Source organism: Schistocerca serialis, chromosome 5, assembly GCF_023864345.2.
Source record: "Schistocerca serialis cubense isolate TAMUIC-IGC-003099 chromosome 5, iqSchSeri2.2, whole genome shotgun sequence".
NCBI lineage: Eukaryota > Metazoa > Arthropoda > Insecta > Orthoptera > Acrididae > Schistocerca > Schistocerca serialis.
In genome coordinates this window covers 810465837-810491874 of record NC_064642.1, presented here as the reverse complement: position 1 = coordinate 810491874, position 26038 = coordinate 810465837, and the positions used below count along the sequence as shown (strand labels likewise).

Here is a 26038-nt window from a genome sequence, read left to right as displayed (position 1 = left end):
TCAAAAAAAGCAGTCCAAAAGAGCATCAGCTATAAATGGTGTGTTTCACAGCCAGTTCTCTGTGTGTTCGTGCTACTTACACACACATAACTTCCATTGTGTTCAAGTGAGCAGTCTCTCACAGCCAGTCCATTACATTAATGTCTATCTTGGACAGCTGCAGTTGAATGAGCAGACCAATACACAAGTGAATATTCCTCCTGTAACATGAATTCCCCTCCACAATATAGCATTCACACTAAATGCAGCACGACCTTCTTCAAAATGTGGGCATACGGCCTGCTGCTGAGGAAGCATTCCACGCCCCCGGCGGGGAAACCGGCGCCCCCGGCGGGGAAACCGGCGCCCCCGGCGGGGAAACCGGCGCCCCCGGCGGGGAAACCGGCGCCCCCGGCGGGGAAACCGGCGCCCCCGGCGGGGAAACCGGCGCCCCCGGCGGGGAAACCGGCGCCCCCGGCGGGGAAACCGGCGCCCCCGGCGGGGAAACCGGCGCCCCCGGCGGGGAAACCGGCGCCCCCGGCGGGGAAACCGGCGCCCCCGGCGGGGAAACCGGCGCCCCCGGCGGGGAAACCGGCGCCCCCGGCGGGGAAACCGGCGCCCCCGGCGGGGAAACCGGCGCCCCCGGCGGGGAAACCGGCGCCCCCGGCGGGGAAACCGACGCCCCCGGGAAACTGGCAATCGGCTAGTACTACCTGTTGTCACCACTTATTTGCCATTATGTCTGGACCCTCGCGGCTGCTAAACTACTGTTTGGTCTTGGTAAGACAACTTATCTGTGAAAAAATACATTTTTTCACATTGCATTCAGATGTAGCTCTGTGGCTGCCAGCCAGTGTAACATTTCCTCACTGAGTTCCTGTTTTATAGTGGATCATTGTGCGTGCAGTACACCTTTCCTTGGCCCTCAACTAACTGCATCATTGGAACTGGGAAGTTGGTCACTCACTACAACTGCTTCGTATCTAGGGGAGGGATTAGTTGGCTCTTACAGGCAAGGTATGTGTTATCCTGCTGTGTGCTCAGTGTCTTGAGCCAGGCATTCTGCTGATAGTGCCTCCTTCAACAAAATTCTTTAAAATTCTGTTTACAGTAGGGGTAGACTTCTGACATTCCAAAGATTCATCAATCACACAGGTTGATATTTTATCCAAAGTTCCCAATACTCAGGCAACTTCCACTCCCATAGTCACCCTTGGGGTGAATTTGTATAGCTTTAAAAATGCACGTTACTACCCCTTAATATTTGTCATGTCAACACAGGATACATAGAAATTCACGACTCTGCCAGATATGTGACAAGCATGGATGGAAAGCCAAATCATCTGCATACTGCAGACGTTTGCTTAACCTTGCACAGCTTACACTGAGGACAGGCCACATATTTGAACAAAATTTCCTTAAACATTTTTGCCATTTATCAGCATGACAAGAGAGAAATCAGCATTGGACTAATATGCCATTTCTGATGACTAACACCTCTGACAATACCCCAGTTACAGTCATCCACTCACAAGCAGCACCACAGAAATATCACAGTCAAGCAAACATTAATGGTTTGAGTTGGAGCCAGGGCATGGGTAACGACAACCAAAGGTGTATTCATTTCTTTCTTATGTCTGTTACTTGTAATTAGGGTCTCAGTGATGTTCTAAGGCCTTCCATGACATCTTCCACTGATCTGTGCCCGCAACTATTGTTGCTATGATGGTCTAACACAAGACTGCAACTCACCTCGCCATCATCTTCCTTATCTTCCCCTTCTCCCTGTTCCCGTTTTCAAGCACGATATGCAGTACACTAGGACTCCCGTACAAGACAAACATTGTGTGATGAAAACCTGAATAGTATTGTAAACCCCGTGAAGAAATTTGATCTCTTTTTGCTGTAGAAATGTTTGTGGAAGTGCACTTCACAATGTTGATATTGTGCTGGACTATACACAAGCACTGTAATGGAAAGTGAAGTTATAGTTTGGCACATGTGACAGATGAGATCTGATGGAATATGATCAAATGTTTTGTTGCAACACTTGGCTTACCTAGGCCTGCAACTGGATGATACTGTGAATCATTAGTTTTACTGTTTCTATTCTTTGCCATGAGGTCTGGTTTGTGTTCAAATAATTATATCAAACTTGGCACCCATTCTACATCTACATCAGTAAAGGCACATAATTGAGTACTTAAGATGCCAGCATCCAAGTTCAAATGCATCTGGAAGCTTTTAATTGTTGGCATTCTTTTTTCTGGTAGTTTATAATAGATTTAATAGATTATAGTTAATATTCTCTGACAAGTAGCTGACCCAGTAATGTTGATAACTAATTTGATAATGCTGCCTGCCCATTCATTAGAGCTTTAATGGCTGTATGTAGGTGCAAAAGTACATCATTATTTGTTCACACTTTGTCAAAGTACTCTGGGAAATTTTAACCACTGCTTTAAACATTTAAGGATGGTAAGTATTAAGTGTGGTTATAGTAGTGTGTAACATTTCTTATCATGAACTGTTCAAGGTATCATGTTTCATTCTGTCTTTTAAGAAGAGCTCTTCAAATGTTGCTTTTGTTGTTGGTTATTTTCTCTATCATAAAACATTATAACTTTCATGACTTTAGCTACAGGTAGTTTAATAAATGTATCTGAAACAGAGTGAAGCCCATACACAACAAGAGCAGCTATTTCATTACTCAGACACACAATTCCATTATTTGCATAAATGTCAAAAAAATCTGTCTCTCTTTCTAGTGAATTTGCAAAAACAATTAAAAAATGGAAATGTGTAGCTTTGAACTCTGCACCTTCAGGTTACCGTGCAATGCTTCTATCATTTCACCATGGAGAATGGATTTGGGAAGAGCAGGTAATTTTGAGGCCTTAACCTTCATTCTAAATCATGCAGAGATATATTTTCAAGCTGCAAAATGAAGAATATGAGTGGCAGTGGAATACAAAAAACTTGTTTGTAAAACTGGTCTTCCATTCTTAGTTGCTTGAATGGTAGACAGTGAGCACTTACAATCTGAATGCCAATAAATATACTAAGGCTAAGAGTGTGCTTATGTCAGTGAATTGAACATTCCGAGAGTCAGGTCCATAACCTATGCAGTTAAGTAAGCGATCACTAGCATGAATACTGAGTTGGTATCAGACACCTCACATTTACCACATCAATGACACTCATCTCACCGAGATCAATCCCTGGTGTTGTTTTTACGGCACTATTGCCAAATGGTCTGATCTTTCCAGGCTTTTGTCTAATAAGGCACAATTGTTTGTTTGATGATGAGTGTACACTGACCCCTACCTCAGCACCTCAATGCCCCGAGCCATCGCAATTCTTCAGAAATGAATTTAACAATACCATGGAAGGCACACAGGCACAACAAAAAAAAAAAAAAAAAAAAAACTGTAAGAAAGTGAGCTCTCAGTGAACAAGGCCTCTGTTATATATAGATAACATACACTCACATACTCACGCAAATGCAACTCTCACACACGTGATCACACTCTCTGGCAGCTGAAGCCAGGCTGCGAGCAGTTGCACATGATTAAACAGGCAATCACGTGGGGGTAAGGAGGAGGCTGGGACAAGGTGTGGGAGGGTAACAGGGTAGAGGTGAGCAACAGTAGATTGCTGGAGATGACCTGCAGGAGACAGGACATAATAAGGTTAAAGGCAATAGCAAAGAGGGTCACACTCAAATCAGTACCCTGAGGCACACCAACTTCCTGGTAAAGGTGTCTGACAAGGCAGTACCAACATCCCTTGAAAAATCAATACTTTAAAAATACCTGAAGGACATGGGGCATGTGGCCTCAGAAGTGCCACATGTAGAGAGATCAAGAATACCCATCCTTCAGAAGGTGTTTCAGGCATTCTGCAAATTTAAAAACACTGGCAGTGTCTGATATATCCACAGAAAACCATTCGCGACACACGTTGACAAAGTGATGAGATGGTCAGCTGCAGGACGGCCAGATCAAAATCCGCACAGTACAGTGGTCAGTGAATTGCCACACTCTAGTCACTATACCAGCCAGGCATGAATTACATGTTTCATCAGTTTGCAAACACAGCTTGTGGGAGAAATGGGGCAGTAACTAGAAGGAAGGTATTTTTCCGTACTGGGCTTGGGTATGGGTATGGGAATGACAGTGTCTTTATGCTGGCATCTGGCAAACGGCGCCCTCTGCCCAGATGCAGTTGTACATAAGAAAGAGCAAGTGCTTGCCCACAAAAGAAAGGTTTAGCAACATCTGAATGCAAACATCGTCCAGCACTGTGTTGGAGGATCGATAGGAAGTGAGAGCAAGTTCTCGCCCCCTCACACTAAAGGCAGCTTGTAGCACTCGCTAATCTGTCAAAATAAGGGTACTTCCCAAGCTTCCTCCACTTGTTTCTGGTGGAGGAAGGCAGAATGATAGTGGGTGGAGCTTGAAATCTCCGCAGAATAGCAGCCCAATGGATCTTGGTCCTGCAGGGCCCATACAACAGATGAGGTAGTGGAACTGTTAGAAGAACTAGTTAAGGAAATCTAGCTAGATTTTTGCTATCCTGAAGGGTGCAATGACACTGTGCATGCAACTGTTCATAATGAATGCAGTTTGCCATCATAGAATGATGGTTAAAAACATGGAGAACACATCTCTGCATGTGAGTTGAGTCACAACACAGCTCAGTCAATCAAGGCACTGGGACATGGCACAGTAAAGATGAAGGGCGAGAATGGAATATTGTGTGGTGGTAATGATGGCATTTGTAAGATATTCTACCTGGCCATCACAACTGGAGAAATTATGTTACTCAAAGGGTGCCAGGGAACAGTAAATCTCGAGTCATCCCTAGAAAGTTGCCATTTGGGTGTGCATATATGTGGCGTAGGAGTCAGAAAATGGATAGCAAATGGTAAATGGTTGCTCGAGTACGTACTAGAGACAGTGATGAGATGATGGGCAAATTGGGCAGTGCAGGAGATTTCCAGATATGGGTAGGAGTGCATGTAGTATAAAAGGAAGATGGGTACTCCCACGATAAGGCAAATGAGGTTAAGGTGACAGAAGTTCAGCCTAGAGGGCACCTCTCTGTCAGGTTCTGGGAGATTTCCAAAGAGAATGGTGTGCATTACAGTCAACGAGCAGCAGAAAGGGGTGAGGGAGTTGGCCAGTAAGCTGGATGAAGAGTGTCCACGACACCGAATGACTGAGGGATGTAAACAGTACATATGGAAAAGTTCAGGAGAGGAATGTAAAACGCGGACAGGAATAGCTTCAAGCTGGGTAGTCAGGGAGAAAGGTTGACTTTGAACGTCCTTCCATATGAGCAGCATGACTCCCCTCTCTCCTCCTACGATATGGAATGCCATCTTTGGAGAGAGGGAGTCAAAGCAGACTGGGAAGAAATACAAAAGCTCAAATCAGTCAGGAGGATGCAATTTTGTTTCCTGCAGGCAGAGAACTAGCAGAGGCTGCGATTCCAAGAGCAGCCGCAAGTCATCTTTTTGGATTGAAGGCCACTAATATTCCATTGGAATAATGTCATGATTAGGAAAGAGGAGGAGGAGGAAAGAGATGGAGAGGTGGCACCTCAGCGGCCATTCCTGTGTTACATTCTTGACTGCATTTACATAAACTTATGGCTCCTCTTTTTTGGTTTCTTAAACATTTTATTTTATCTGACACATTCCTGACCTTTAAGATTTGTGCCACATATTGGTCCTAAACAACAAGATGTATGAAAAAGAAACCACTTACTGGATAAAGGACTGTTTGCCATGGTCATGGGAGCTGGCAAGTAAGTCAATGCAAGATCTGAAAGATCACAAGAATGATCATTCAATTCTGTTTAATGTACCAGAGACCTATATTAATGTTACTGAAAGAAAATCCCTAACGACAAAAGTAACTAAACAGTTACTTTGAAATCACACTGCACAATTTGTGATGCACGTGCTTAAGTACACTAAGGTAGTTTTATTGAATTACTAATCAACACGTGTCAAACATAACAAACACTATGACAAGTATACCTCTCAAAGTAGTTTACTTGGTAGTTATTTCACAAGCAGGAAAGTATTTTCAGAAAAGTTTAGGAAGTAGGATAGGCCATGAATGTATGAAGGAGAATGAGTCTGATATCATTCTAGAAAGATACTTTGAAATGTGTTTGCAATTGCGAGTACCTGTCATTTGTGTTTGTGATATTTGCTCAAAAATGGAGAAATCTCAGTTCCCAACTGCAATCAGTAAGCATTTTAGACAACAGTAAGTGATAAGTGTCGATTTTAAGGAATATTTATTGTCATGTTTGATGAGTATCAACTATGGTGTAATACATCGCTTTGGTAAAGGTGTACATCTCACAATGTCTATAGTACCGATGAACAATGGTCACCACCACAAAGTGATTATTTTTTTTTTAAATTCAAATGATGGCTTTAAACTTTTATACCCTTCTCTGTTGTGCATAATGTGGTGTCACCGCCAGACACCACACTTGCTAGGTGGTAGCCTTTAAATCGGCCGCGGTCCGGTAGTATACGTCGGACCCGCGTGTCGCCACTATCAGTGATTGCAGACCGAGCGCCACCACACGGCAGGTCTAGAGAGACTTCCTAGCACTCGCCCCAGCTGTACAACCGTCTTTGTAGTGATGGTTCACTGACAAAATACGCTCTCATTTGCCGAGACGATAGTTTAGCATAGCCTTCAGCTACCTCATTTGCTACGACCTAGCAAGGGGCCCATATCAGTTACTATTGATATTGTGAATCATGTACCATCAAGACAGACGTTCACCATTAATGGATTAAAGTTAAGTATTCCACCAGCTAAGTCAGTTTTTCTAAATTCTAATTTCCTTGTCCTGTTCCAGACCTCACGCCAGCCTGCGTGAGTTAAAACGCATGCATTTTGGCCTCCTCTAGTAACACCTGCCAACCACAACACACAAAATCTAGTGGAGATTGCTGCAGCATATCTGCAGGGTGGGATAACGATAATTAGTTTATCGTTCTTCACAGTTCATGATGATTTCAGTGTTTTATTCAATCATGATGATGATGATGATACCTGGTTAGGGGGCACTCAATGGCGTGGTTATCAGCATCCACACGAATCCCCAAATTTTACATGGTCCAGCCATGCCACTTTCACAAATGATGACGGCAACACAAACAACCAGTCCATGGGTTTATTCCTTGCTGTCTCATTCTTGTTCAGCAATGTGCCTTCCCCCTAGATCTGTCAGCATCATGACAACTGCCATTACATCAGGAGAACGAAGATGAAGTCGAGCTGTCAGTAAGATTCTGTACACTAACCAATGACACATGACTTGACATTAATAATTAAAGAGAGTTACTTGTTTTAAATTAAGAGCCAGTATATGAGTGGTCTTTGAGATATTTTTTGGTTCATTTAGCAAGTAATTTAGACTTGAGATAGCATTTCAGTTAACAGTGCTAAAGAAGTTGCAAAGTTTGTGATGTCAGGAAACAGACTGCCATGAGAGATGCAATGAGACTGAAATGGAGATGAATAGGATATTAATAAAGGAGTTTATTTGATTAAGCAAGTTGGTAGTGTGCAGAGTAGCTCAGAATAGGAGGAAGTATTCTAACGGTTCAAAGCCCTGAGCTGATGAAATATGTCCTCACCCTGGGAGGAGGACAGGAAGCAGTGTGGGGTTCATTACATGCCACAGAACCAAACTTTATATGCTACTGGTGAAAATCACACTTGCTCTGCCAGTCTCATACGTGCATCCACTACTTTCACTCACCTGAGCGATGGGGCGCGTGCCTTCCTCCTCAGCAGGGCCTGATTGACAAAAAAAGAATTTGCGTGTTAATATAAAAAATACTTTATCTGCACAAGTAAAACAGACTAGTGATAAACTAAGTGTGTTTCAACATGACCTGATAAAGAACAGAATCAATTGTTTCTATCTTTTAGAAAAAGTACGGATCAGTGTATAATTGAGCATCTAATCTACTCAATTATAAACAACCATCAATATTATCGAGTTCCAGAAAGCGAGAACTTTATTCCGGTTGCACGCTTGCTATCTGAAGACTGGCAGGGACAAATAAATGTTTATTGTCATCATTTCACATAATTATTGATCAAATTTTAAAATCTGCTTAATAAAACATACAATCTTATGTTACACAGTTAACACAGTGTCACGTTTAACATTTAGGAACTGTGTGTAAGCTTGTTTATGCACCTTCACTAATTGCATTCATGTACCGACATTATATTCATCCGGTATTTGGCAATGAGAGCACTTAGTGTTTTGCAGAAAACTTCACCAATAATTTTAAATTATCATGAATTTCTCTCACAGATACCCCACAGAAAGTAATAGCAAAAATGTTTATCACTTACCACATTTTTGCTGTTTGTGCAGTAATAATGCCACATCAAACACATTCAATGTAACACTCCTTTCTTTACTTACAGATGGGTACAAGTAGTGAGGAGAATGAGTGGCAGGTGAGGCAGATTATTTCTCAGGTGGATTTTTTGTAGAGGTGAGACAGAAAGAAAATCTGATGCGTATGGGAACAGGATGGATTAGGAGACATAATAGGAATGAGGTGGAAGTGGGTGGAGTAGCATCTGGCTGGTGTTTTACAATTCTGCCTTATGCCACACAACAGAGGTATGTCAGTTGCTGGCATACTAACAGGCTTGAAACTGAAACTCACCCTCAGTGCAGCGGATCTTGCCAATGACAGACACTGCATGGTTTCCACCCTGGAGCCATGCGACACTGGACAACTTAACAGTATTTCTCCACTACATAGCCTTTGTAGGGGAATGTGCAGTGGCTCACTAGCCAACCCAAGTTCCAGACTCGACATCAACTATCTACTTTGGAATGCATGACTATATTAATAAGAATGCAGCCCACAATATTGGCATTGCCAGTGCAACCTACAGCAGTGTTTGTCAGTTGTTACAGACAGAGTGCTCAACTGGAAGCTTCAAGAATAGTTTTCATATTAGTAGCAATCTTTTCATGCATCAGGGCATTCTCTACCTTGCCTTCATCAGAAAGTTGTTTCATTTGCTTCATGTTGGCATGTACCATCTGTGCCGCAATGAAACACTCTTCCTCTTGTCCACTCAGGAACATCTCTCTTCTTGTGCTTTTATAATTAACTTTTTGTCTCTGGAAGCTTTTTACCAGTGTCTTGTGATCCATTAGGTAGCCTTCATCTCTGTGTTCAAGTGCTTCTGCATAGTGTTTGAATGGTTTTGCTCCGTGTTCAAATGCCTTGTGCCACTTCTTTCTTTCATCCTGGTATTTTTCTGCCTGCACCATTTCACATCATCATCATCCCTCCTTACTGATGTCTTGGCCCAATTTCTGTATTTTTCTTCCAGGTGTGTGCCTCATGGATGGCACTGCCATCTCCTCCATGGGTATGACAGTTCATACTTTTGGCTGCTGTTACAGTCAAAACTTTTCCTCTGAGCACAGCAACTTTGGAATCTAGGACATCATCAGTGCAGCTTGCAGTGCTCAGCTTAGCTCATATTAGTGACAACCTTACAGCATATCAGGAGTATTTTTATGTTGCTTGCACTAGGAAGCTGTTTCACTTGCCCAACATTATCATGTGCCTTCTGTGTTGCAATGATGTTCTAATGTTCATGGCTACCTGAGCACATCTCTCTCCATGTGCATGGATCATCCACATTAGGTGGGACATATGACCACGAGTGTGGGTGGGAGATGGGGCAAGGCAGCTCCCTACTGGACTCCCTGTAGAGAGGTGAGGCAGAAAGACGAACAGATTGGTCTGGGATCAAACTGTAGTGAAAGTCTTGATGGGAAATACACTCCTGGAAATGGAAAAAAGAACACATTGACACCGGTGTGTCAGACCCACCATACTTCCTCCAGACACTGCGAGAGGGCTGTACAAGCAATGATCACACGCATGGCACAGCGGACACACCAGGAACCGCGGTGTTGGCCGTCGAATGGCGCTATCTGCGCAGCATTTGTGCACCGCCGCCGTCAGTGTCAGCCAGTTTGCCGTGGCATACGGAGCTCCATCGCAGTCTTTAACACTGGTAGCATGCCGCGACAGCGTGGACGTGAACCGTATGTACAGTTGATGGACTTTGAGTGAGGGCGTATAGTGGGCATGCGGGAGGCCGGGTGGACGTACCACCGAATTGCTCAACACGTGGGGCGTGAGGTCTCCACAGTACATTGATGATGTCGCCAGTGGTCGGCGGAAGATGCACGTGCCCGTCGACCTGGGACCGGACCGCAGCGATGCACGGATACACGCCAAGACCGTAGGATCCTATGCAGTGCCGTAGGGGACCGCACCGCCACTTCCCAGCAAATTAGGGACGCTGTTGCTCCTGGGGTATCGGCGAGGACCATACGCAACCGTCTCCATGAAGCTGGGCTACGGTCCCGCACACCGTTAGGCCGTCTTCCGCTCATGCCCCAACATCGTGCAGCCCGCCTCCAGTGGTGTCGCGACAGGCGTGAATGGAGGGACGAATGGAGACGTGTCGTCTTCAGCGATGAGAGTCGTTTCTGCCTTGGTGCCAATGATGGTCGTATGCGTGTTTGGCGCCGTGCAGGCGAGCGCCACAATCAGGACTGCATACGACCGAGGCACACAGGGCCAACACCCGGCATCATGGTGTGGGGAGCAATCTCCTACACTGGCGGTACACCACTGGTGATCGTCGAGGGGACACTGAATAGTGCACGGTACATCCAAACCGTCATCGAACCCATCGTTCTACCATTCCTAGACTGGCAAGGGAACTTGCTGTTCCAACAGGACAATGCACGTCCGCATGTATCCCGTGCCACCCAACGTGATCTAGAAGGTGTAAGTCAACTACCCTGGCCAGCAAGATCTCCGGATCTGTTCCCCATTGAGCATGTTTGGGACTGGATGAAGCGTCGTCTCACACGGTCTGCACGTCCAGCACGAACGCGGGTCCAACTGAAACGCCAGCTGGAAATGGCATGGCAAGCCGTTCCACAGGACTACATCCAGCATCTCTACGATCGTCTCCATGGGAGAATAGCAGCCTGCATTGCTGCGAATGGTGGATATACACTGTACTAGTGCCGACATTGTGCATGCTCTGTTGCCTGTGTCTATGTGCCTGTGGTTCTGTCAGTGTGATCATGTGATGTATCTGACCCCAGGAATGTGTCAATAAAGTTCCCCCTTCCTGAGACAATGAATTCACGGTGTTCTTATTTCAATTTCCAGGAGTGTATTTTACGAACAAAGGTACTGGCACCAGAGACAAATCTAGTGAACAGGAAGTGATACTGTATTATCAGCCATTCTCTCCAAAAGCATTGACACATTCATCCCACATGCTTCAGTTGTTTTCACTCTACTATACACTCCCAGCACCTTCATTTCAGAGGTGATCAGCTTTCATATGTTATAAAGTAGATCATAGAAACCTTATTTCTGCTGACTGTATTCTTCATAACCCCGTAATTCAAAAGACAGCTCTATAAATAATTGTAAACAATTAATTCCAAGAAACTATTGAGACATTCAAGACAAAATAAGGAAAAGAAAACAAATGTCTCCAGTACACTATCTCATGAGAAAGAAGAAAAACAGTACATCAAGAGAACAGTATCTGTACATTTGTGGTGGTAGATTTCCAACTACAGTTACGATTTTGATATGATTTTCATTAATAAAGACATGCTTTAATTTTAGTTACAAGGCACAGACATCAGTTTTCTTCAAGAATGAGTTATCAGTGAAAATAGATGTCAAATAGTATATACGTAGCAAATAATGTAACAAAGATAAATAATATCTACACTGTCTTTGCCATCCACAATTAAGCCAAAGATAGGAAGCTCCTTCTACAAAACATACTGTACTCACTTCTGTACCAACAAAGAAAAAAACACATTCTAGCATCACCTGTCAGCTTCTGGGTTCTAATTGTACATAAACTGAACAACAGATCACAGTACACAATGAAATGGGACATTCCTATGGTTATGCAGATTCTGAAACAAACATTTTGGCAGGACCTTTATGTCTGATTGACCACAGAAAGGTTAAGGGAGCCCCTGAAAATGTTAGTATCAAATTATTTATGGTAGTGCTGAACGCATTAGCTATGACCATTTACAAACTAGATTCACACCCCAATATTTCCATTTAAGTTACTACCCTAATAGGTTGTACAAAAATGTTCAGTTTTGAAATACAAATCATCCTCAGTTTCTTCTACTCACATCATTCATTCATTCATTCATTGGAGTCCCACTGTTTGATTAAGCCTCTTCCCTGGCTTCTCCTGGTATTCTGGTCTCAAGCTACAGGCATTGCAGCTTGTAGTCCATGTAGCCTGATATCCACTCAATGCCTCTCACCAGACTGTCACCTCAATGTTCCCCCCACTCACCTCTCTAGGATAGGAGCATGTAATTGTCTTATCCTATCTGTCACTCACTCCATCACTACATTTGTCACTCATCTCCACTACCTCCCCACTACGTCTCCTACTCCTGCCTGTTCCCTGTCCATTTTTCTGTTTCCTTTTCCCTCCCTGTAATTCTCAGCACACATATTTCCACAGCTATATAGGCAAACTTTGTATTTCTGTAAGTCAGTAAATACTCGCCCCAAATCAAAGTCCTCAATATTCAAAAACATAAATATAATAAAATATATTGTGATTTCTGGATTCTAATTCAATTGTGAATGGTGAACTGACTAAGGGGTTGCAGAAATCACATAGATAAGAACTATAAACCCACTATCCAATCAAAATACCTGGGCACCCTTATGTAACGTGCAACTGAGCATTTTAATTCAATGAGAGGTGGATCTACTATTATAGGAAGTGAAATGATAATTAAATGGACACCCTAGCTGCAAACAGGCGGTGATGTGCTTCATTGGGGAAATGTTGAAAATGTGTGGCCCAACCGGGACTCGAACCCGGGATCTTCTGCTTACATGGCAGACGCTCGATCCATTTAATTACCATTTCATTTCTAGCAAAGCTGCATGGTCATCCAAGGTAATTGTTCTTTCAAGAACAGATACTACCATCATATATAGTTAAAATACGGCTTCCCGGACATTGACCTTCTTGTGCGAACGCACACGATATGCCCAAACTCGAACGGGACTTGGTAGATTAATCTGCCACAAGTAATGAGTATGATCAGCAAACATCTGTTAGGCACACTACGAATGTAGTGGTGTGGATATGTTGGGAATGTGGATCTCACGGGGAGTGTGCAAGGGATAAGTCCCTGCAGACGCACTATCCTCCGTGCCCGCGGTGGCTCAGATGGATAGAGCGTCTGCCATGTAAACAGACGATCCCGGGAATGAGTCCAGGTCGGGACACACATTTTCAACATGTCCCCAATGAAGTACATGACCGCCTGTTTTCAGCTAGGGTGTCCATTTAATTATCATTTCATTTCTAGCAAAGCTGCATGGTCATCCAGGGTAATTGTTCTTACGGGAACAGATACTGCCATCATGTATATTATAAGAAGTGGCAGGTAATACTGTTTTGTAAGCAGAATTCATCAGTCAGGGATCTGAGTACACTGAACATGGACTTTTCTTTGCATTACACCTGAATAATTAACATAGGGATGCATTTCAGCCCTTCCAAACTTGCCCTAGTCAGCTGTCAGCGATGTGACAGTTAAGTGAAAATGTGAAGGAACCATCAATGCTACATGAAGTCCAGGCACACACAGTATGCTGATGGACAAGTGCTTCTATCATTGTGGTAGGAAATAGTAAAAACCAGCTTGCAGTTAGCTGCTGCAGTCACTCTTCAGTTTTGAAGTGCAGCTAGGAGCCCGCTAAGGAAATGGCTGTGTACAGGGAGTTAGAAAAACTGGTTACAGTGGCTGAGCAGCTTCTGGAAACAACATATTTCTGTTCAACATAAAGTCACACTGACTGTAGCATAAACACCTATGACTGCTGGTGAGTGGATGAGTGGAAACGAGATTTGGAGTGACAAACAGTGCTATACTCTGTGGGTGTCTGACGGAAGAATTTGGATGTGGTGACTACTAAGTGAACATTATCTGCCATTACCTCTACTGCCAACAATGCAGTGCAGAGCAGGCAGTGTAACAATATGCAATTTCTCCTCTTTAACTTGTTCTCCCCTTATTGTTATTCAGGATATGATAAATGCAGAAGGGTAAGTACATATTTGACAGTATTGTGTACTATACACAGCAGAGGAACAGTTCACAGACAACGACCAATTTGATCAGCTCAACACTTGTACCTCTCATGGATCAGCATTGTTAGGCAAAGGGTTATAACCAGTGGCATTCCTGAAGAAGGCTTGCCTGCCGATGTTCCAACCTGAAAGCAATGGATCGTCTTAGGGATTAGTTAAAAATGGCATTTTCACTCCATACCCTGTGTCCAATATTTCTACCTTGTCTGGTATCAGCTATCAAGGAAGAATGGGCTGGCATCCACCTACAGAGATTTCGAAATGTCAAAGTGTCCCCAGAAGAGTTCAAGTCCTCAAAGGAGAACACAAAATCGTAATGTCCACTAATAGGTGTCCAGATACATTTGATTCTCTAGTGTACAAAGCAGGAATGTAAGCCTGCCACAGTGGGCTCTTACTCTTACTCACCAGGTGACTTCGCTGCACCTGCAGTACTGGGTCCAGCCTCTGGTGACCGTAGCTGCTGTCGTTCTGCACTGGATACTATTGTACACACAGAGAGAAAACATCTTTCAAGTACTTTATGTTCACTTTAGTGACATGCTCTTAAATTATGGCTGCAATTGAGGGTAAATTTGCGTATTTTATCATGGACAATGATGTACTGAGGCTATAACCAATCTCAGAAGCCATAGTTACAAAAAGAAATCCACATTCATGGCATATAGGAAAAAAAAATTAAAAAAACTTTGGACTGTGTTCACTGGGCACCATGTTCACAGACTGTGCTTGTATGTACCACTCCAGAGGAGAGATGCACATATCAATGACTTCTTATCAATGAATGCCATTTTGAAAGAAGTTTTGTGTACACATTATGAAAAGAGCAATAGAAAACAACATGTCAAACATAAACGTACAGATATTGTTCATTAGTGTGATTTCTATTTTGTGTGTGGTGACTTACAGCAGGGGACAATATGCACCTTCAGCACTGTACAGCTATCGCAGCAGCTTTGGGTGCCAAACTACACGTGTTAAAATAAGTATTCTGTGGGGTCACCACACTGTCCTGTAAAGCAATAGGCTGCTGAAGGAGTTATTTCAACAACTGATGTATGTTGTGAGACACAGAAGAGGAACCTTCAAAATTATTGTGAGTGTCTCTTTTATACTGAATGAAGGTGATCTTTTAGTGTAGTTCACGAGTGTGATGATGAAGGGAATAAATAATTTGTTAAGTCAAATGCGACATAGTAAGTTATTTATAAAAATGTGATGCGTCAAAGGCATCAATTTTGAATTTTAAAGTAATTATAACAGAGTTTGAGAAGAAGTATAGAAGATAAGGTACAGAATATAATACATCATTGTATTAAATAGTTACACCACATGACACCTGACTGCAGTGTTAGGGGACAAACGACATGAAAGGGAAGCTGTGTTGACAGAGGAGTGAGGCAAGTGTCAGAGTCCTGCACAACTGAGTAAGCGAGCACAAAATGTGAGATCAGGAGACCACAGCCTAACTTGATAGGCTGCCCACACCACCTGTCATAGACATGCACAGAAGTTGTGACTGAGCCTTATACAATGTACAGATATAGTTCAAGTCCTTTTGGTCACACATATTATAAACTTTAATATTAATCTATTGGTCCAGAGTTCAGTAAAATACAAGTTTTTAGACATACTAAAAGCTTCAACTTGTTTCCCCACGTATCAGCTCCCACTAGAACAACAGATTCCAGTGAAAGCCTAATAAATAACATCTTCTCAAATGTGGTCACACATGAAGTTGCAGTTACAAATGTGAATATAGGATTATCAGATCAAAATGCACTAACCTTTAATCTCACTGCAACTCCCAAGGAGGGGAAAATAAAAAGGAGTACAAACGATTTTTCTCTACTGAAAATTGTAATCAGTTCAAAAATAATGTTAAAAATGCAGTTTGGCCAGAGGTCTTGGCACAAACAAACACAAAAGATGCTTACAATACATTTGCTTCCACTTTTATGGCATACTTTGAAATGTGCTTCCCAAAAAAGCTTTTGAGTTACAGATCATCTGGATCCAAAGGGACCTGGAGTACATCCGGAATTAAAACATCAAGTGAAACCATGATATTACTAAGTTTTAAGTTAAAAACATGTCATGATCAGCAGTTTGTTGAGTATGTGAGAACATACAAACAGACTTACCGCAAAGTAATATCAAAAGCAAAATTATTAAGTAATGATAGATTAATAAGGCAGGCTAGTAACAAGTCCAGAATGATGAGGTAAAAAAAAAAGAAAAAAAATTTGGGTCAAACTAAAGAACAGGAAATCCATCTTAAAAATAATGAAAGTATCCCCATAGAAAAAACGCCATGGCAAACAATGTAAACAATTATTTTGTTAATATTCCCCTTACTTTAAGCAACAATTAACAGTGATGTCTCCAATGGTAAATACCAGCATGATGGCAATCCCATCAGACGAGCATTAAGTTCTAAAAGTCATTAAATGCTTGAAATCCAAATTGTCCTCTGGTTTGGATGATGTACCTGTATCAATAATTAAAAAATTGTTCCACGTGTTGTCGAACCTATAGTGCACATAGCAAACTTGTCCCTTAGTGAAGAGATATTTCCGGATAAAATAACTAGGGAAACTTGAAGAAATATGCATCAGGGGTACCGTTAAAAATTGGTTTGAATCCTATCTGCAAAACAGGTCACAAGTTGTTGAGCTGAGGTCATCCAAGAATCTTCACAATTTTAAACCCATATCTGAACCAAAACAAATTTAAATAGTTGTTTCTCAGGGCAGCATTCTGGGCCCATTGTTATTTCTAGTTTATATCAATGATATGCAGGCTCCAGACAGTTCAGCCAAAATTCTACTATTTGCAGATGACACGAGTATCATAATTAGTGATAAAAAAGAATCACTGTGTACTACAGCAGAAAAAATGCTCATACATACTGTCATGGTTATATTAAAATAAGCTGACATTAAATAGAAAGAAAACGAACTTTATACAGTAAGGGAGAAAGTGACAAGGGGAATATATGTGCCTTATGCTGGATAGCAAAGAAATAGAAAAAATGTGCACCACGAAGTTTCTGGGAATGCGAATTGACCAAGATTTTAACTGGAATGAATACAGTTTTTATATTACTCAGGAACTTGGCTCAGCATGTTTTGCCTTAAGAATAATATCCAAGGTATGTAGCAAGGAATATATTAGAGCGGTGTACTTTAGTTATTTCCGATCAGTTGCTAGCTGTGGCACAAGCTTTTGGGGAGAAAACCAGGTCAAGACTAAATGACATTTTTATTATGCAAAAAAGAGCTATTCGTATCATGACACACAGCCCACCACAAACTCACTGTAGACCCTTATTCAGACAACTGAAGATACTGACAATACCATTGATATATGTCTTTAAATGCCTGGAAACGGTCAGTAAAAATAACTGCGATCTCCAAATCAACTCAAGCTACCATGATCACAATACAAGGCATTGTAAAGACTTCCACATTCCCTATGTAGCAAAAACTAGAAGTCAGAAACATGTTAGGCAATTAAAGAATTGAAAGCTAAAAATAATTAAAGCATTAAGTAAAAAAAAATACTTGATGGAAAAATGCTACTAGAGTAAGCAAAGACCTGTCTCAAACTGTGGATTGAAACCTGTACTTACTTTTTAAAAAATTTAAACTAATTTAATTGTGTTTTCAACTTCATAATTATGGTACTTATGAAAAATCTGTTAATCATCTGTAATACATTTTGTGTACAAGGCGTAGTTCATGGTCTGTGATTGTTTATCATGAGCACGTACTTTTGTTTTTGTGTAATAAGTTCTTGTACACTACTTATGTACTATGTGTATGTAATTTGTTTGGCTGTTTGTATATGTTCGTCCATTTATTTTGTGTATGTGTTGTTATGAGTTACGTGTAATCAAATGACAAATCCTGTATCACGTGTGTGATCTATTGGACGCTAAATAAATAAATAAATAAATTAATTAATTAATTAATTAATAGACATCCAAAGGAACAGACACCACACTTTTATAAATATTCATGCCTGATGTAATATTGGCCTTTCAGTCCAAATGCACTGCAATGTCAGATATCCCACAGAAATATAGTAGACCCGCAAGCAAAGAAGGCTAATATACAGGGTACACTACTGTGGAGATTTGGGTTAGGAAGGAAACAGACTGATACCCAGAGTGCAAAAGAAATTTTTATGTGTCACTATTCAGTTGTTTCAATGTGCTATTGCAGTAGAAGTCAAATTTCTTTCATCAGGCCTCGATAATGTTTCACTCTGAAGACATTCAATATGTCTATAATGCTTGGCTACATCCAGTAATGTCTTCTCATGTATGTGTAAATAATCCTGCAACATGGGACAGCCAATGCAGTGAGCAGTAAGACTGGAATCAATGCATACACATTGAGGAAGTAAATAGGGGGGAACTAATCAGTGAAGTATAGAGTACAATTTGATTGGTTAGCGATGGAAACATCACGTCTAGTAGGTACGTATTCCACATATACAGCTTTGCATTATTTTGTTTCCAGTCAGGAACCACTCATTTAAAGCAACACATTTGTGATAAAACCCACACTGACACAGCTCCTTCAGAGATAGCGGAAGTAATAAACAACAGTATAGCACAGAAGTGTGTTGCAATGTGTGCCAAAGACACGAGTCCTCAAAGCTGTTTCTGATGAAGGTTGCAAAGAACTAGGCCAATGATTAACACATTTAGGTGCACAGTATATAGAATTCTGTAGTTCAGATGCCATACTGCATGCCATCTCTTGTGAACTTTGTTTTCTTTACACCTAAATTTCTGGATTTAGGAGCACACAAGTAAATGCTATGAAAATCAAAGGAGAGTAATGCTGTGTAGAACATTTCACTGGACATGTTTCATAATTTTCTTACTGTCTCCAACCAGGATACCAGAACAATAAAACTTTTTGGAAAACTGCAAAAGGATTTTTTGTTTTGTTCTGATCTCTATGTTGTTTGTTATAATTGAAAATTGAAGTAATCACTGAATAAAACAGGATTCTCAGTCTTTTACATTTATTAACCTTCAAAATAAGCAAGGTGTTCCACCAAAATAGCAGGGTTCTCAGTGTTCCATAACCGCCATAAACCACTCTGAACTAGAATGATCACACCATTCCCCTCCCCACCCTTTCCCATGTGCTGAAATCACAATAATTTGTTTCAAGACAAAATTCTCATAAACAGTAAAAATCAGATAATGTGACTCATTTGTGGAACATCTGCAGTGCTTACCATAATCAGGGTCCCTGGCGAGCACACGAAGTATAATTAATTTCTTAAGCTGCTTTACTCGCATTTCCTTCTCATCTATCTCATTAATTTCAGAACAGCATGCTTCACAGAGCATTCCTTTTCTGTCAATTTCTACGTTCCTCATATGTATAATTTCAGCCAGCCTCTGGCTGAAGCTAATTCTGCTGGTGTTGGTGAGGGCAGTCATGGGAGTCCCTGTAATCCCCACCACTTCACGGCATAAAAAGCAGCTGCTTGCACTGGCTGGTAGATGTTCTTGAAACTGGAAGTAAAAGCATACACAAACCTGTGTTAAGTATTTGTCAATATTCATTTGTGTTACATTGGACTACAGTACTGCATACCCTAAAAGGAGTGCCTGTAACTACTATAACCAGTTATATTTGTGACAGTCTTTTTGTTGTGCCTATCTCCAACTCAGCATCTCTGTTTAATGGTGAGTAGCAACTTTCCTTTCCAGGTCAACTTGGGGACAAGCTACTTAATTTTAGGCGTATGTGTAATGCTGTGCTCTAATATGAAAAGTCACAGTGAACTACTTATCCAATTCTTTGACATGAGCTCTTCTATCCTACAGTGTTTTAACTACGCCATTGAAACTCCACATTTTGGAAGACACACCACAGTCCACCTCTAAGTTTACACTGGAGCAGTAGGTGACTATTTCATTCTTCTTGCAACAAAATTCAACCATATGAGGCTCATCACGTAAATATACATTTCACATGGCAATCTAGCACATAGTCAGTTAGCTTGAGCATCAACATGAACTGCATAAAAGAACATGTTTGACCTGCTGCTGGAAGGTATGTTGCTGCTCACAGTGTTCATCCTCACACAATAGCCACACTGAAGACAACCTTGGAAGAAAGTGGCACTGTCTCCCACTTTGGAGGTCAGTAAGACAACCCTGCAGTCGTCATATAGGCTAAATCAGTAAATATAAATGAAATATTGAAATCATCTTTAAAAATTCAGTCAATGCCAATGACAAATTGGGACAGGCAGTACAAAGTTTTCATGATCTCAGATGAGAATCTGAATGCAGAAGAGAGACAGGAGGCCAAATGGAGGAGTAAAACAACAAACTGGTAGTGTGAGAGAGCTGACAGGAAAACAAGATCGAAATCCTGTCAGAGACACTGATTTTATATGATGGTACTTACTGTCTTTCAATGTCCTGCCACTTCACTAAGTTTAAAAAGGAATTTCAATTTGTTGAGTCTTAGTTAGAGAAACATGACACCATTGAATGAATATATCCAAGCTTAACAACTTATACGAACTAAACACATTTTTGCAGTAAGAATTAATGTTTTGTGGATTTAATAATGTGCTAGTAATTCAAATCATCTTATATTATTCATTAAAAAGACAATATCCAGAATTAAAATCAGTTATATTGCTACAAGTCCAATTGTGATGAAGAAGTAAGATGGATCAGCATAGATCTGCTTGGTTTTCCTGAAAGTCTGTAAGAGGGGTGGCCCGGAGGCAGATGGCTAACAATCTAATGCCATGCAACTGTCACTTACAGTACAATGCTGATTTATAATAAACTTAGTCTTCAGTGCATGTGTCAAGAGTAACTGTTATGCAGAGAATTCAAGGCTGTTCAGCAATACTGTCGTTGTTAAAAGGCAAAGGACTGATAATTAAATATTTATTGCAAAATATATTCCAATTTGCTCAATTTTACCACTACAATGTAATAGAACAAATATCTTATTGCAGTTTATGAACTATTTTACTTTTAAATTATCTATGTATGTCATTTAGCCAAGTACATCATTCACATATTTTTTTCCTTTACTCTTCCCCTAAAAAATGGTTATAGTAAAAGGATTTTAAGCCATAAGTTATGGCCACAAAGGGGCAAGAAGGTTCTAAAAATACAGATCAAAAGGTGCCAATGGAATTACTTTATTTGATTTACATCAGCTACATTAACTATTTTTGTCCCATGTCCAGGGTTCTGTTGTATCAGATTACACAAATCACTTCAGTTTTCACTTCAAGTCATGGACACTGAGTTCAATAGTTCCTTATACATGAAGAAACACTGCTTCACTTCTAAAGAACCCAATTGTGCATTTCCTGTCAGCACTCATAAAGGGAGCCCAGTCAAAGTTGCAAAAGGTTTCCACATCTCAAATCTTCATTAAACTCAATTTGAATTTGAATTTGTTTTTAGAAACCCCATCAAGTATGTTCTTAACACTTTGATTGTTTTATTTGTTTTATTCTAGGGCATAAGAACAACTAAGGTCATATGTACCCATGTCAGAGCATCTGAAAACTAAGACAAAAAAGAAGTTAAAAGTAAGTGCACGTTAAGTCGAATCTACAGAAGAGAGACAGTTAAAACTGAAAAATTCCTTGTGGAGAAAGTTGCATAAAATTTTCCATAGAGACAACAGAGGTCCTGAACTAAATATTAAATGTCATTTGCTGTATTGCTACAATAGATTAAAGGTAAGACAGGGTCAACCGCCTTTGGAGCTTTCGCTAAAATGGGTAATAACTCAGGCAGCAAACATAAATGAGAAGATAAGTGGTTGAAAAAAGGGAATTCTGTCAGGAAATGCCAAACTGTCAAAGGCTGATGACAAGCAGCTGGACTTTGCTGGAGCTTGTTCCCATGAAGGGGGGACCAGTGGTGATGCCCAAGGGTACCACCTGCGGACTGATGGCAACACAGAGATCATCAGACGGTATGGAAGAACTAACAGGCTGAGGTAGTCTGTTGCCTTGGCAGCAACAAGAGAAGCTGCGTTTCTGATCAGACCGACATGACCAGGTACCCACATAAACATCACAGTAGCTCCATAAAGAGTGAGCAAGTGGAAGCTTTCTTGAACCAGTTGCACTAAGGGATGGACCTTGTGCAGCACAGGGGATCTGAAGGGATATGAGAGAACTGGAGCAGATAACAATTGAAAAGCCTGTGTTGCCAAATGTAATGCGTGGCTTGATACAGAACAAAGAGCTCTGCTGTAAATACTTAGCTGTGTTTTGGAAGCTGGTACCGAAATTTGTCAATGCAAATGACAAAGGCACACGTGATACCACAATCAGTCTTACTGCCATCAGTGTACACAAATGTACTATTGCTACGTTCTGTGCGAAGGTTGAGAAACTTAAGCAATAGATCAAATCTGGATTAGTGTTCTTATGAAGTCTGGAGTGAACACAGGCTGCCGCAAGAAGCCGAGGTTGGGAAAGTGTCAGGTAGCATGTATTTAAGCAGCTGGAGCAGCAGCCAAAAGGGAAGTAACAGAAGAAGGATGCACCGAACACTGGTGGTGAAAAGAATCATCAAAAAAGAGGGGAGAGGATGGGTAGCCAGGCATGGCAGACAAACATCATGTGCACCTGTTGAGGAGAACATCACACCAGTATGACTGTGGTAATTCAGCAGCTTCTGCATTCATACTCTCAATTGGGCTAGCGTAAAATGCTTCAGTAGCCAAACAGATGCCATGATGGTGCAAGATGGATGCATAAAAAGAACACCAATAGCCTAGTTTTGAATGGACAAGGGATCTGTTGGACTGGAGGAGGAAGGTCCAATCCACTCCCCAGGAAGTGCTGTTGATGGGACATTGAGGGACAGGGTATAGCAGGCAGCCAAGTAAGATGTGGGAGGACTAAGAAAATTTCCTATCAAGCATGAGCCCCAGGAATTTCACAGTTTCAGCAGACAGAAGAGCAACAGGCTCAAGATGTAAAGACAGTGGAAGAAACCCATTGCACTGCCAGAAATTCCTACAAACCGTTTTGTCAGTGGAAAAACAAAAGCCTTTGTCAATGCTCCGTGAGTAAAGACAATCACTGAAGACGCTGCTCAATGAGACCAGTCTGTGGGAGAATGCAATAGATCGAAAAATCATCAATGAAAAGGGAGCCCGATATGCCCTGCGAGATACAGGCCATAACAGTATCAAAGGTGACAGCAAGGAGGACAACACTCAGGACGGATCCCTGAGGCACAGCATTTTCCTGGATAAATGGGGTTGACAAGCAAAACCCTTATGTACCTTGAAAGTTGTCTTTTAAAAATTCCTGAAGGGAATGGTGCAGGCAGCCTCAGAAGCCCCATGTGTAGAGAGTACGGAGTATACCAGTCCTCAAGCAAGTATTTTACATTTTCTCCGGGTCAAAAAATGCACGTACAGTGTTATTTCCGCAGAAATGACACGGGTTGACAAGGTTATGAGATGGTCAACTGTAGGATGGTGTGTTGGAAATTCACATTGTGCAGTGGTTAGTAGATTGCGAGACTCTAGCCACCACACCAGGCACCCAGCTCTGACTGGACATCACGTTGTATAACCCCACTAGATATCAAATTATGTTTGCAATCGACAAACTATGTGGCTGTGCGTTCCTTGGTGTTTTCCATGTTAGCAGGTCATCCTTACCCTATCCCACACTACTTACCAGCAAAAATGTGAGATTACTGTCACAAAGACAAATTGAAATGTTGGTTTGTCCATTCTTGAACCATTCCCTAATCTTTCTGTTCTCGCACTGTAGCTCACTAAGCAAATTCTGGTCAGCACACTGAGCTTGTTGCTATCTAGGCCTTAACTCTCCTTCATTTTGGTTTCTCAGTTTTCAAGCAATGCTCACCACCAGCATTACATTAAATTCTGCTGAGTAGACAGTTAACTATTCAACATCCTTTCCAAAGAAACTACAATGAAATGTTATACGATAGTGTCAAGACTGTGGTGAAGTAATTTTTTCAAAGTAATTTGACAAAGATGTGTGTAAATGATTTTTTACAGCATAATACAGTTATGAAGAGCTTCCCAGAGGGCACAGTCAGTCATCAGAGCATACTGATGACAGCCAACCTCTCACTACTGACATGGGAACTATTGCAAGTTCATACACCTACAGCCAACTACAAACATACTTAAAACATGGTGACACACCCCTCCAAGTGGCCATCGATAGTATTCACCCATAACAACACATATTTGACTGCTAGCATCAGTGTACTGGCCTCACTGCATTGTAACTGTACGCACAGTACAAACGAGGCCGCTGCTGTATTTGGTAGTGTATCAACAGATGGAAGTCATTTAAACCGTAACTCAAGAGGTGACTTTTCTGTAACGTATGCCACGAGCTCCACAGCTCATGGTCTCACTGTGGCGTTCTCGCTTCTTGCTGTATTTGGTAGTGTATCAACAGATGGAAGTCATTTAACCCATAACTCAAGAGGAGACTTTTCTGTAACGTATGCCACGAGCTCCACAGCTCATGGTCTCGCTGTAGCATTCTCGCTTCCCAAGCATTGGGTCCCAGGTTTGATTCCCGGCGGGGTTAGGGATTTTTCACCTGCCCCGAGATGTTTGGGTGTTGTTGTGTCCCCATCATCATCATCATCATCATCATCATCATCATCATCATCCCATTACAGTTGGAGGAAGGCAATGGCAAACCACCTCCATTAGGACCCTGCCTAGTATGGCGGTGCAGGTCTCCTGCATTGTTCCCATATGCTCTGTCATGAAGCATGGGAAATTTTTTCCATTTCATACCACAAGGAGGGGTCTCTGGGAGCCCGATGTTTAAACTGGGATCAAGGCAAAAATGATTTGAAATTTTTAATTTATGCTACACAACATTTATTTTTACAATTAAATAAGTGTTGTCTAAATGCTTCTAGTTTATTTTACTGCACTAAACAAAGCCTGCAGCATTTGACTATTCATCACACAAAAGCATATAATTTTGTGTGGTTCATTTAAATAGTACACATAAACAGACTGTTAGAGTACTGAGTGTTACATCCCGTAAAATTATACAATCTCCGTAGGAAATAAATTTACAAATAAAACTAATGTCCAGGGTTTAAAATTGCACATAAAAAGTCCACCTGATAGGGACAAAAAACCTTTTTCAAACTGAAATTAATTGCTAGGAACAATTTTTTCTTATCACCACTCCACTAACACGTTCCTCCATAGACCAACTAACAACTACTACCACACAGGCCATCATGTGCTCTCCAGTGGATAGCTGGGAGAAGTCCTGGGCTGCAAATTGATAAATCAATGACCGAGTAACTACCATGAGCCACAATGAAATGTGTGGTGGACCCAGTATGTAAGAGGAGGAGGTCGAATTGCAACAGTAAAGTTTTGAGATCTCTGACCTTGCCAGTGAGCGTAGTACCAACCCACAAGGGGTTATGGGCATTAAAATCTCCCAGAAGTAGGAGAAGTTTAGAGAGTTGATCAATCAGTGCAACTAATACATTCAGGGGTACTGCACCATCTGGAGGAAGGTATACATTGCAGACAGTTATTTCCCACATCATCCTTATTCTGACAGCCAGAGCTTCAGCTACAGACCAAGTTTAGGACATAAATGCCAATTCCACCTGACACTATTGTAGTCGCTATGGTTCATGTAATATCCCTTATATCTGTGGAAGGCAGGAATCTGCATTTCTGGGAACCATGTTTCCT

General features: G+C 41.5%; 1 protein-coding gene across 1 annotated transcript; it reads left to right on the top strand.

Annotated features, from left to right (window-relative positions):
• The first annotated feature begins 264 nt into the window (after window positions 1-264).
• Window positions 265-24478, top strand: LOC126482240 (uncharacterized). The gene is made up of 2 exons (XM_050106219.1): window positions 265-645; window positions 24344-24478. Exons 1-2 carry the CDS (start codon window positions 265-267, stop codon window positions 24476-24478), a joined length of 516 nt encoding a protein of 171 aa, XP_049962176.1.
• Window positions 24479-26038: the final 1560 nt, after the last annotated feature.

What these genes read in the sequence shown, in the direction of transcription:
- LOC126482240 (XM_050106219.1), top strand. Translation starts at nt 265, where the DNA reads ATGTGGGCATACGGCCTGCTGCTGAGGAAGCATTCCACGCCCCCGGCG. An exon ending in CGGGGAAACCGGCGCCCCCG is followed by an intron (nt 646 to 24,343) that starts GCGGGGAAACCG and finishes GATTTTTTACAG; the next exon opens with CATAATACAGTTATGAAGAG.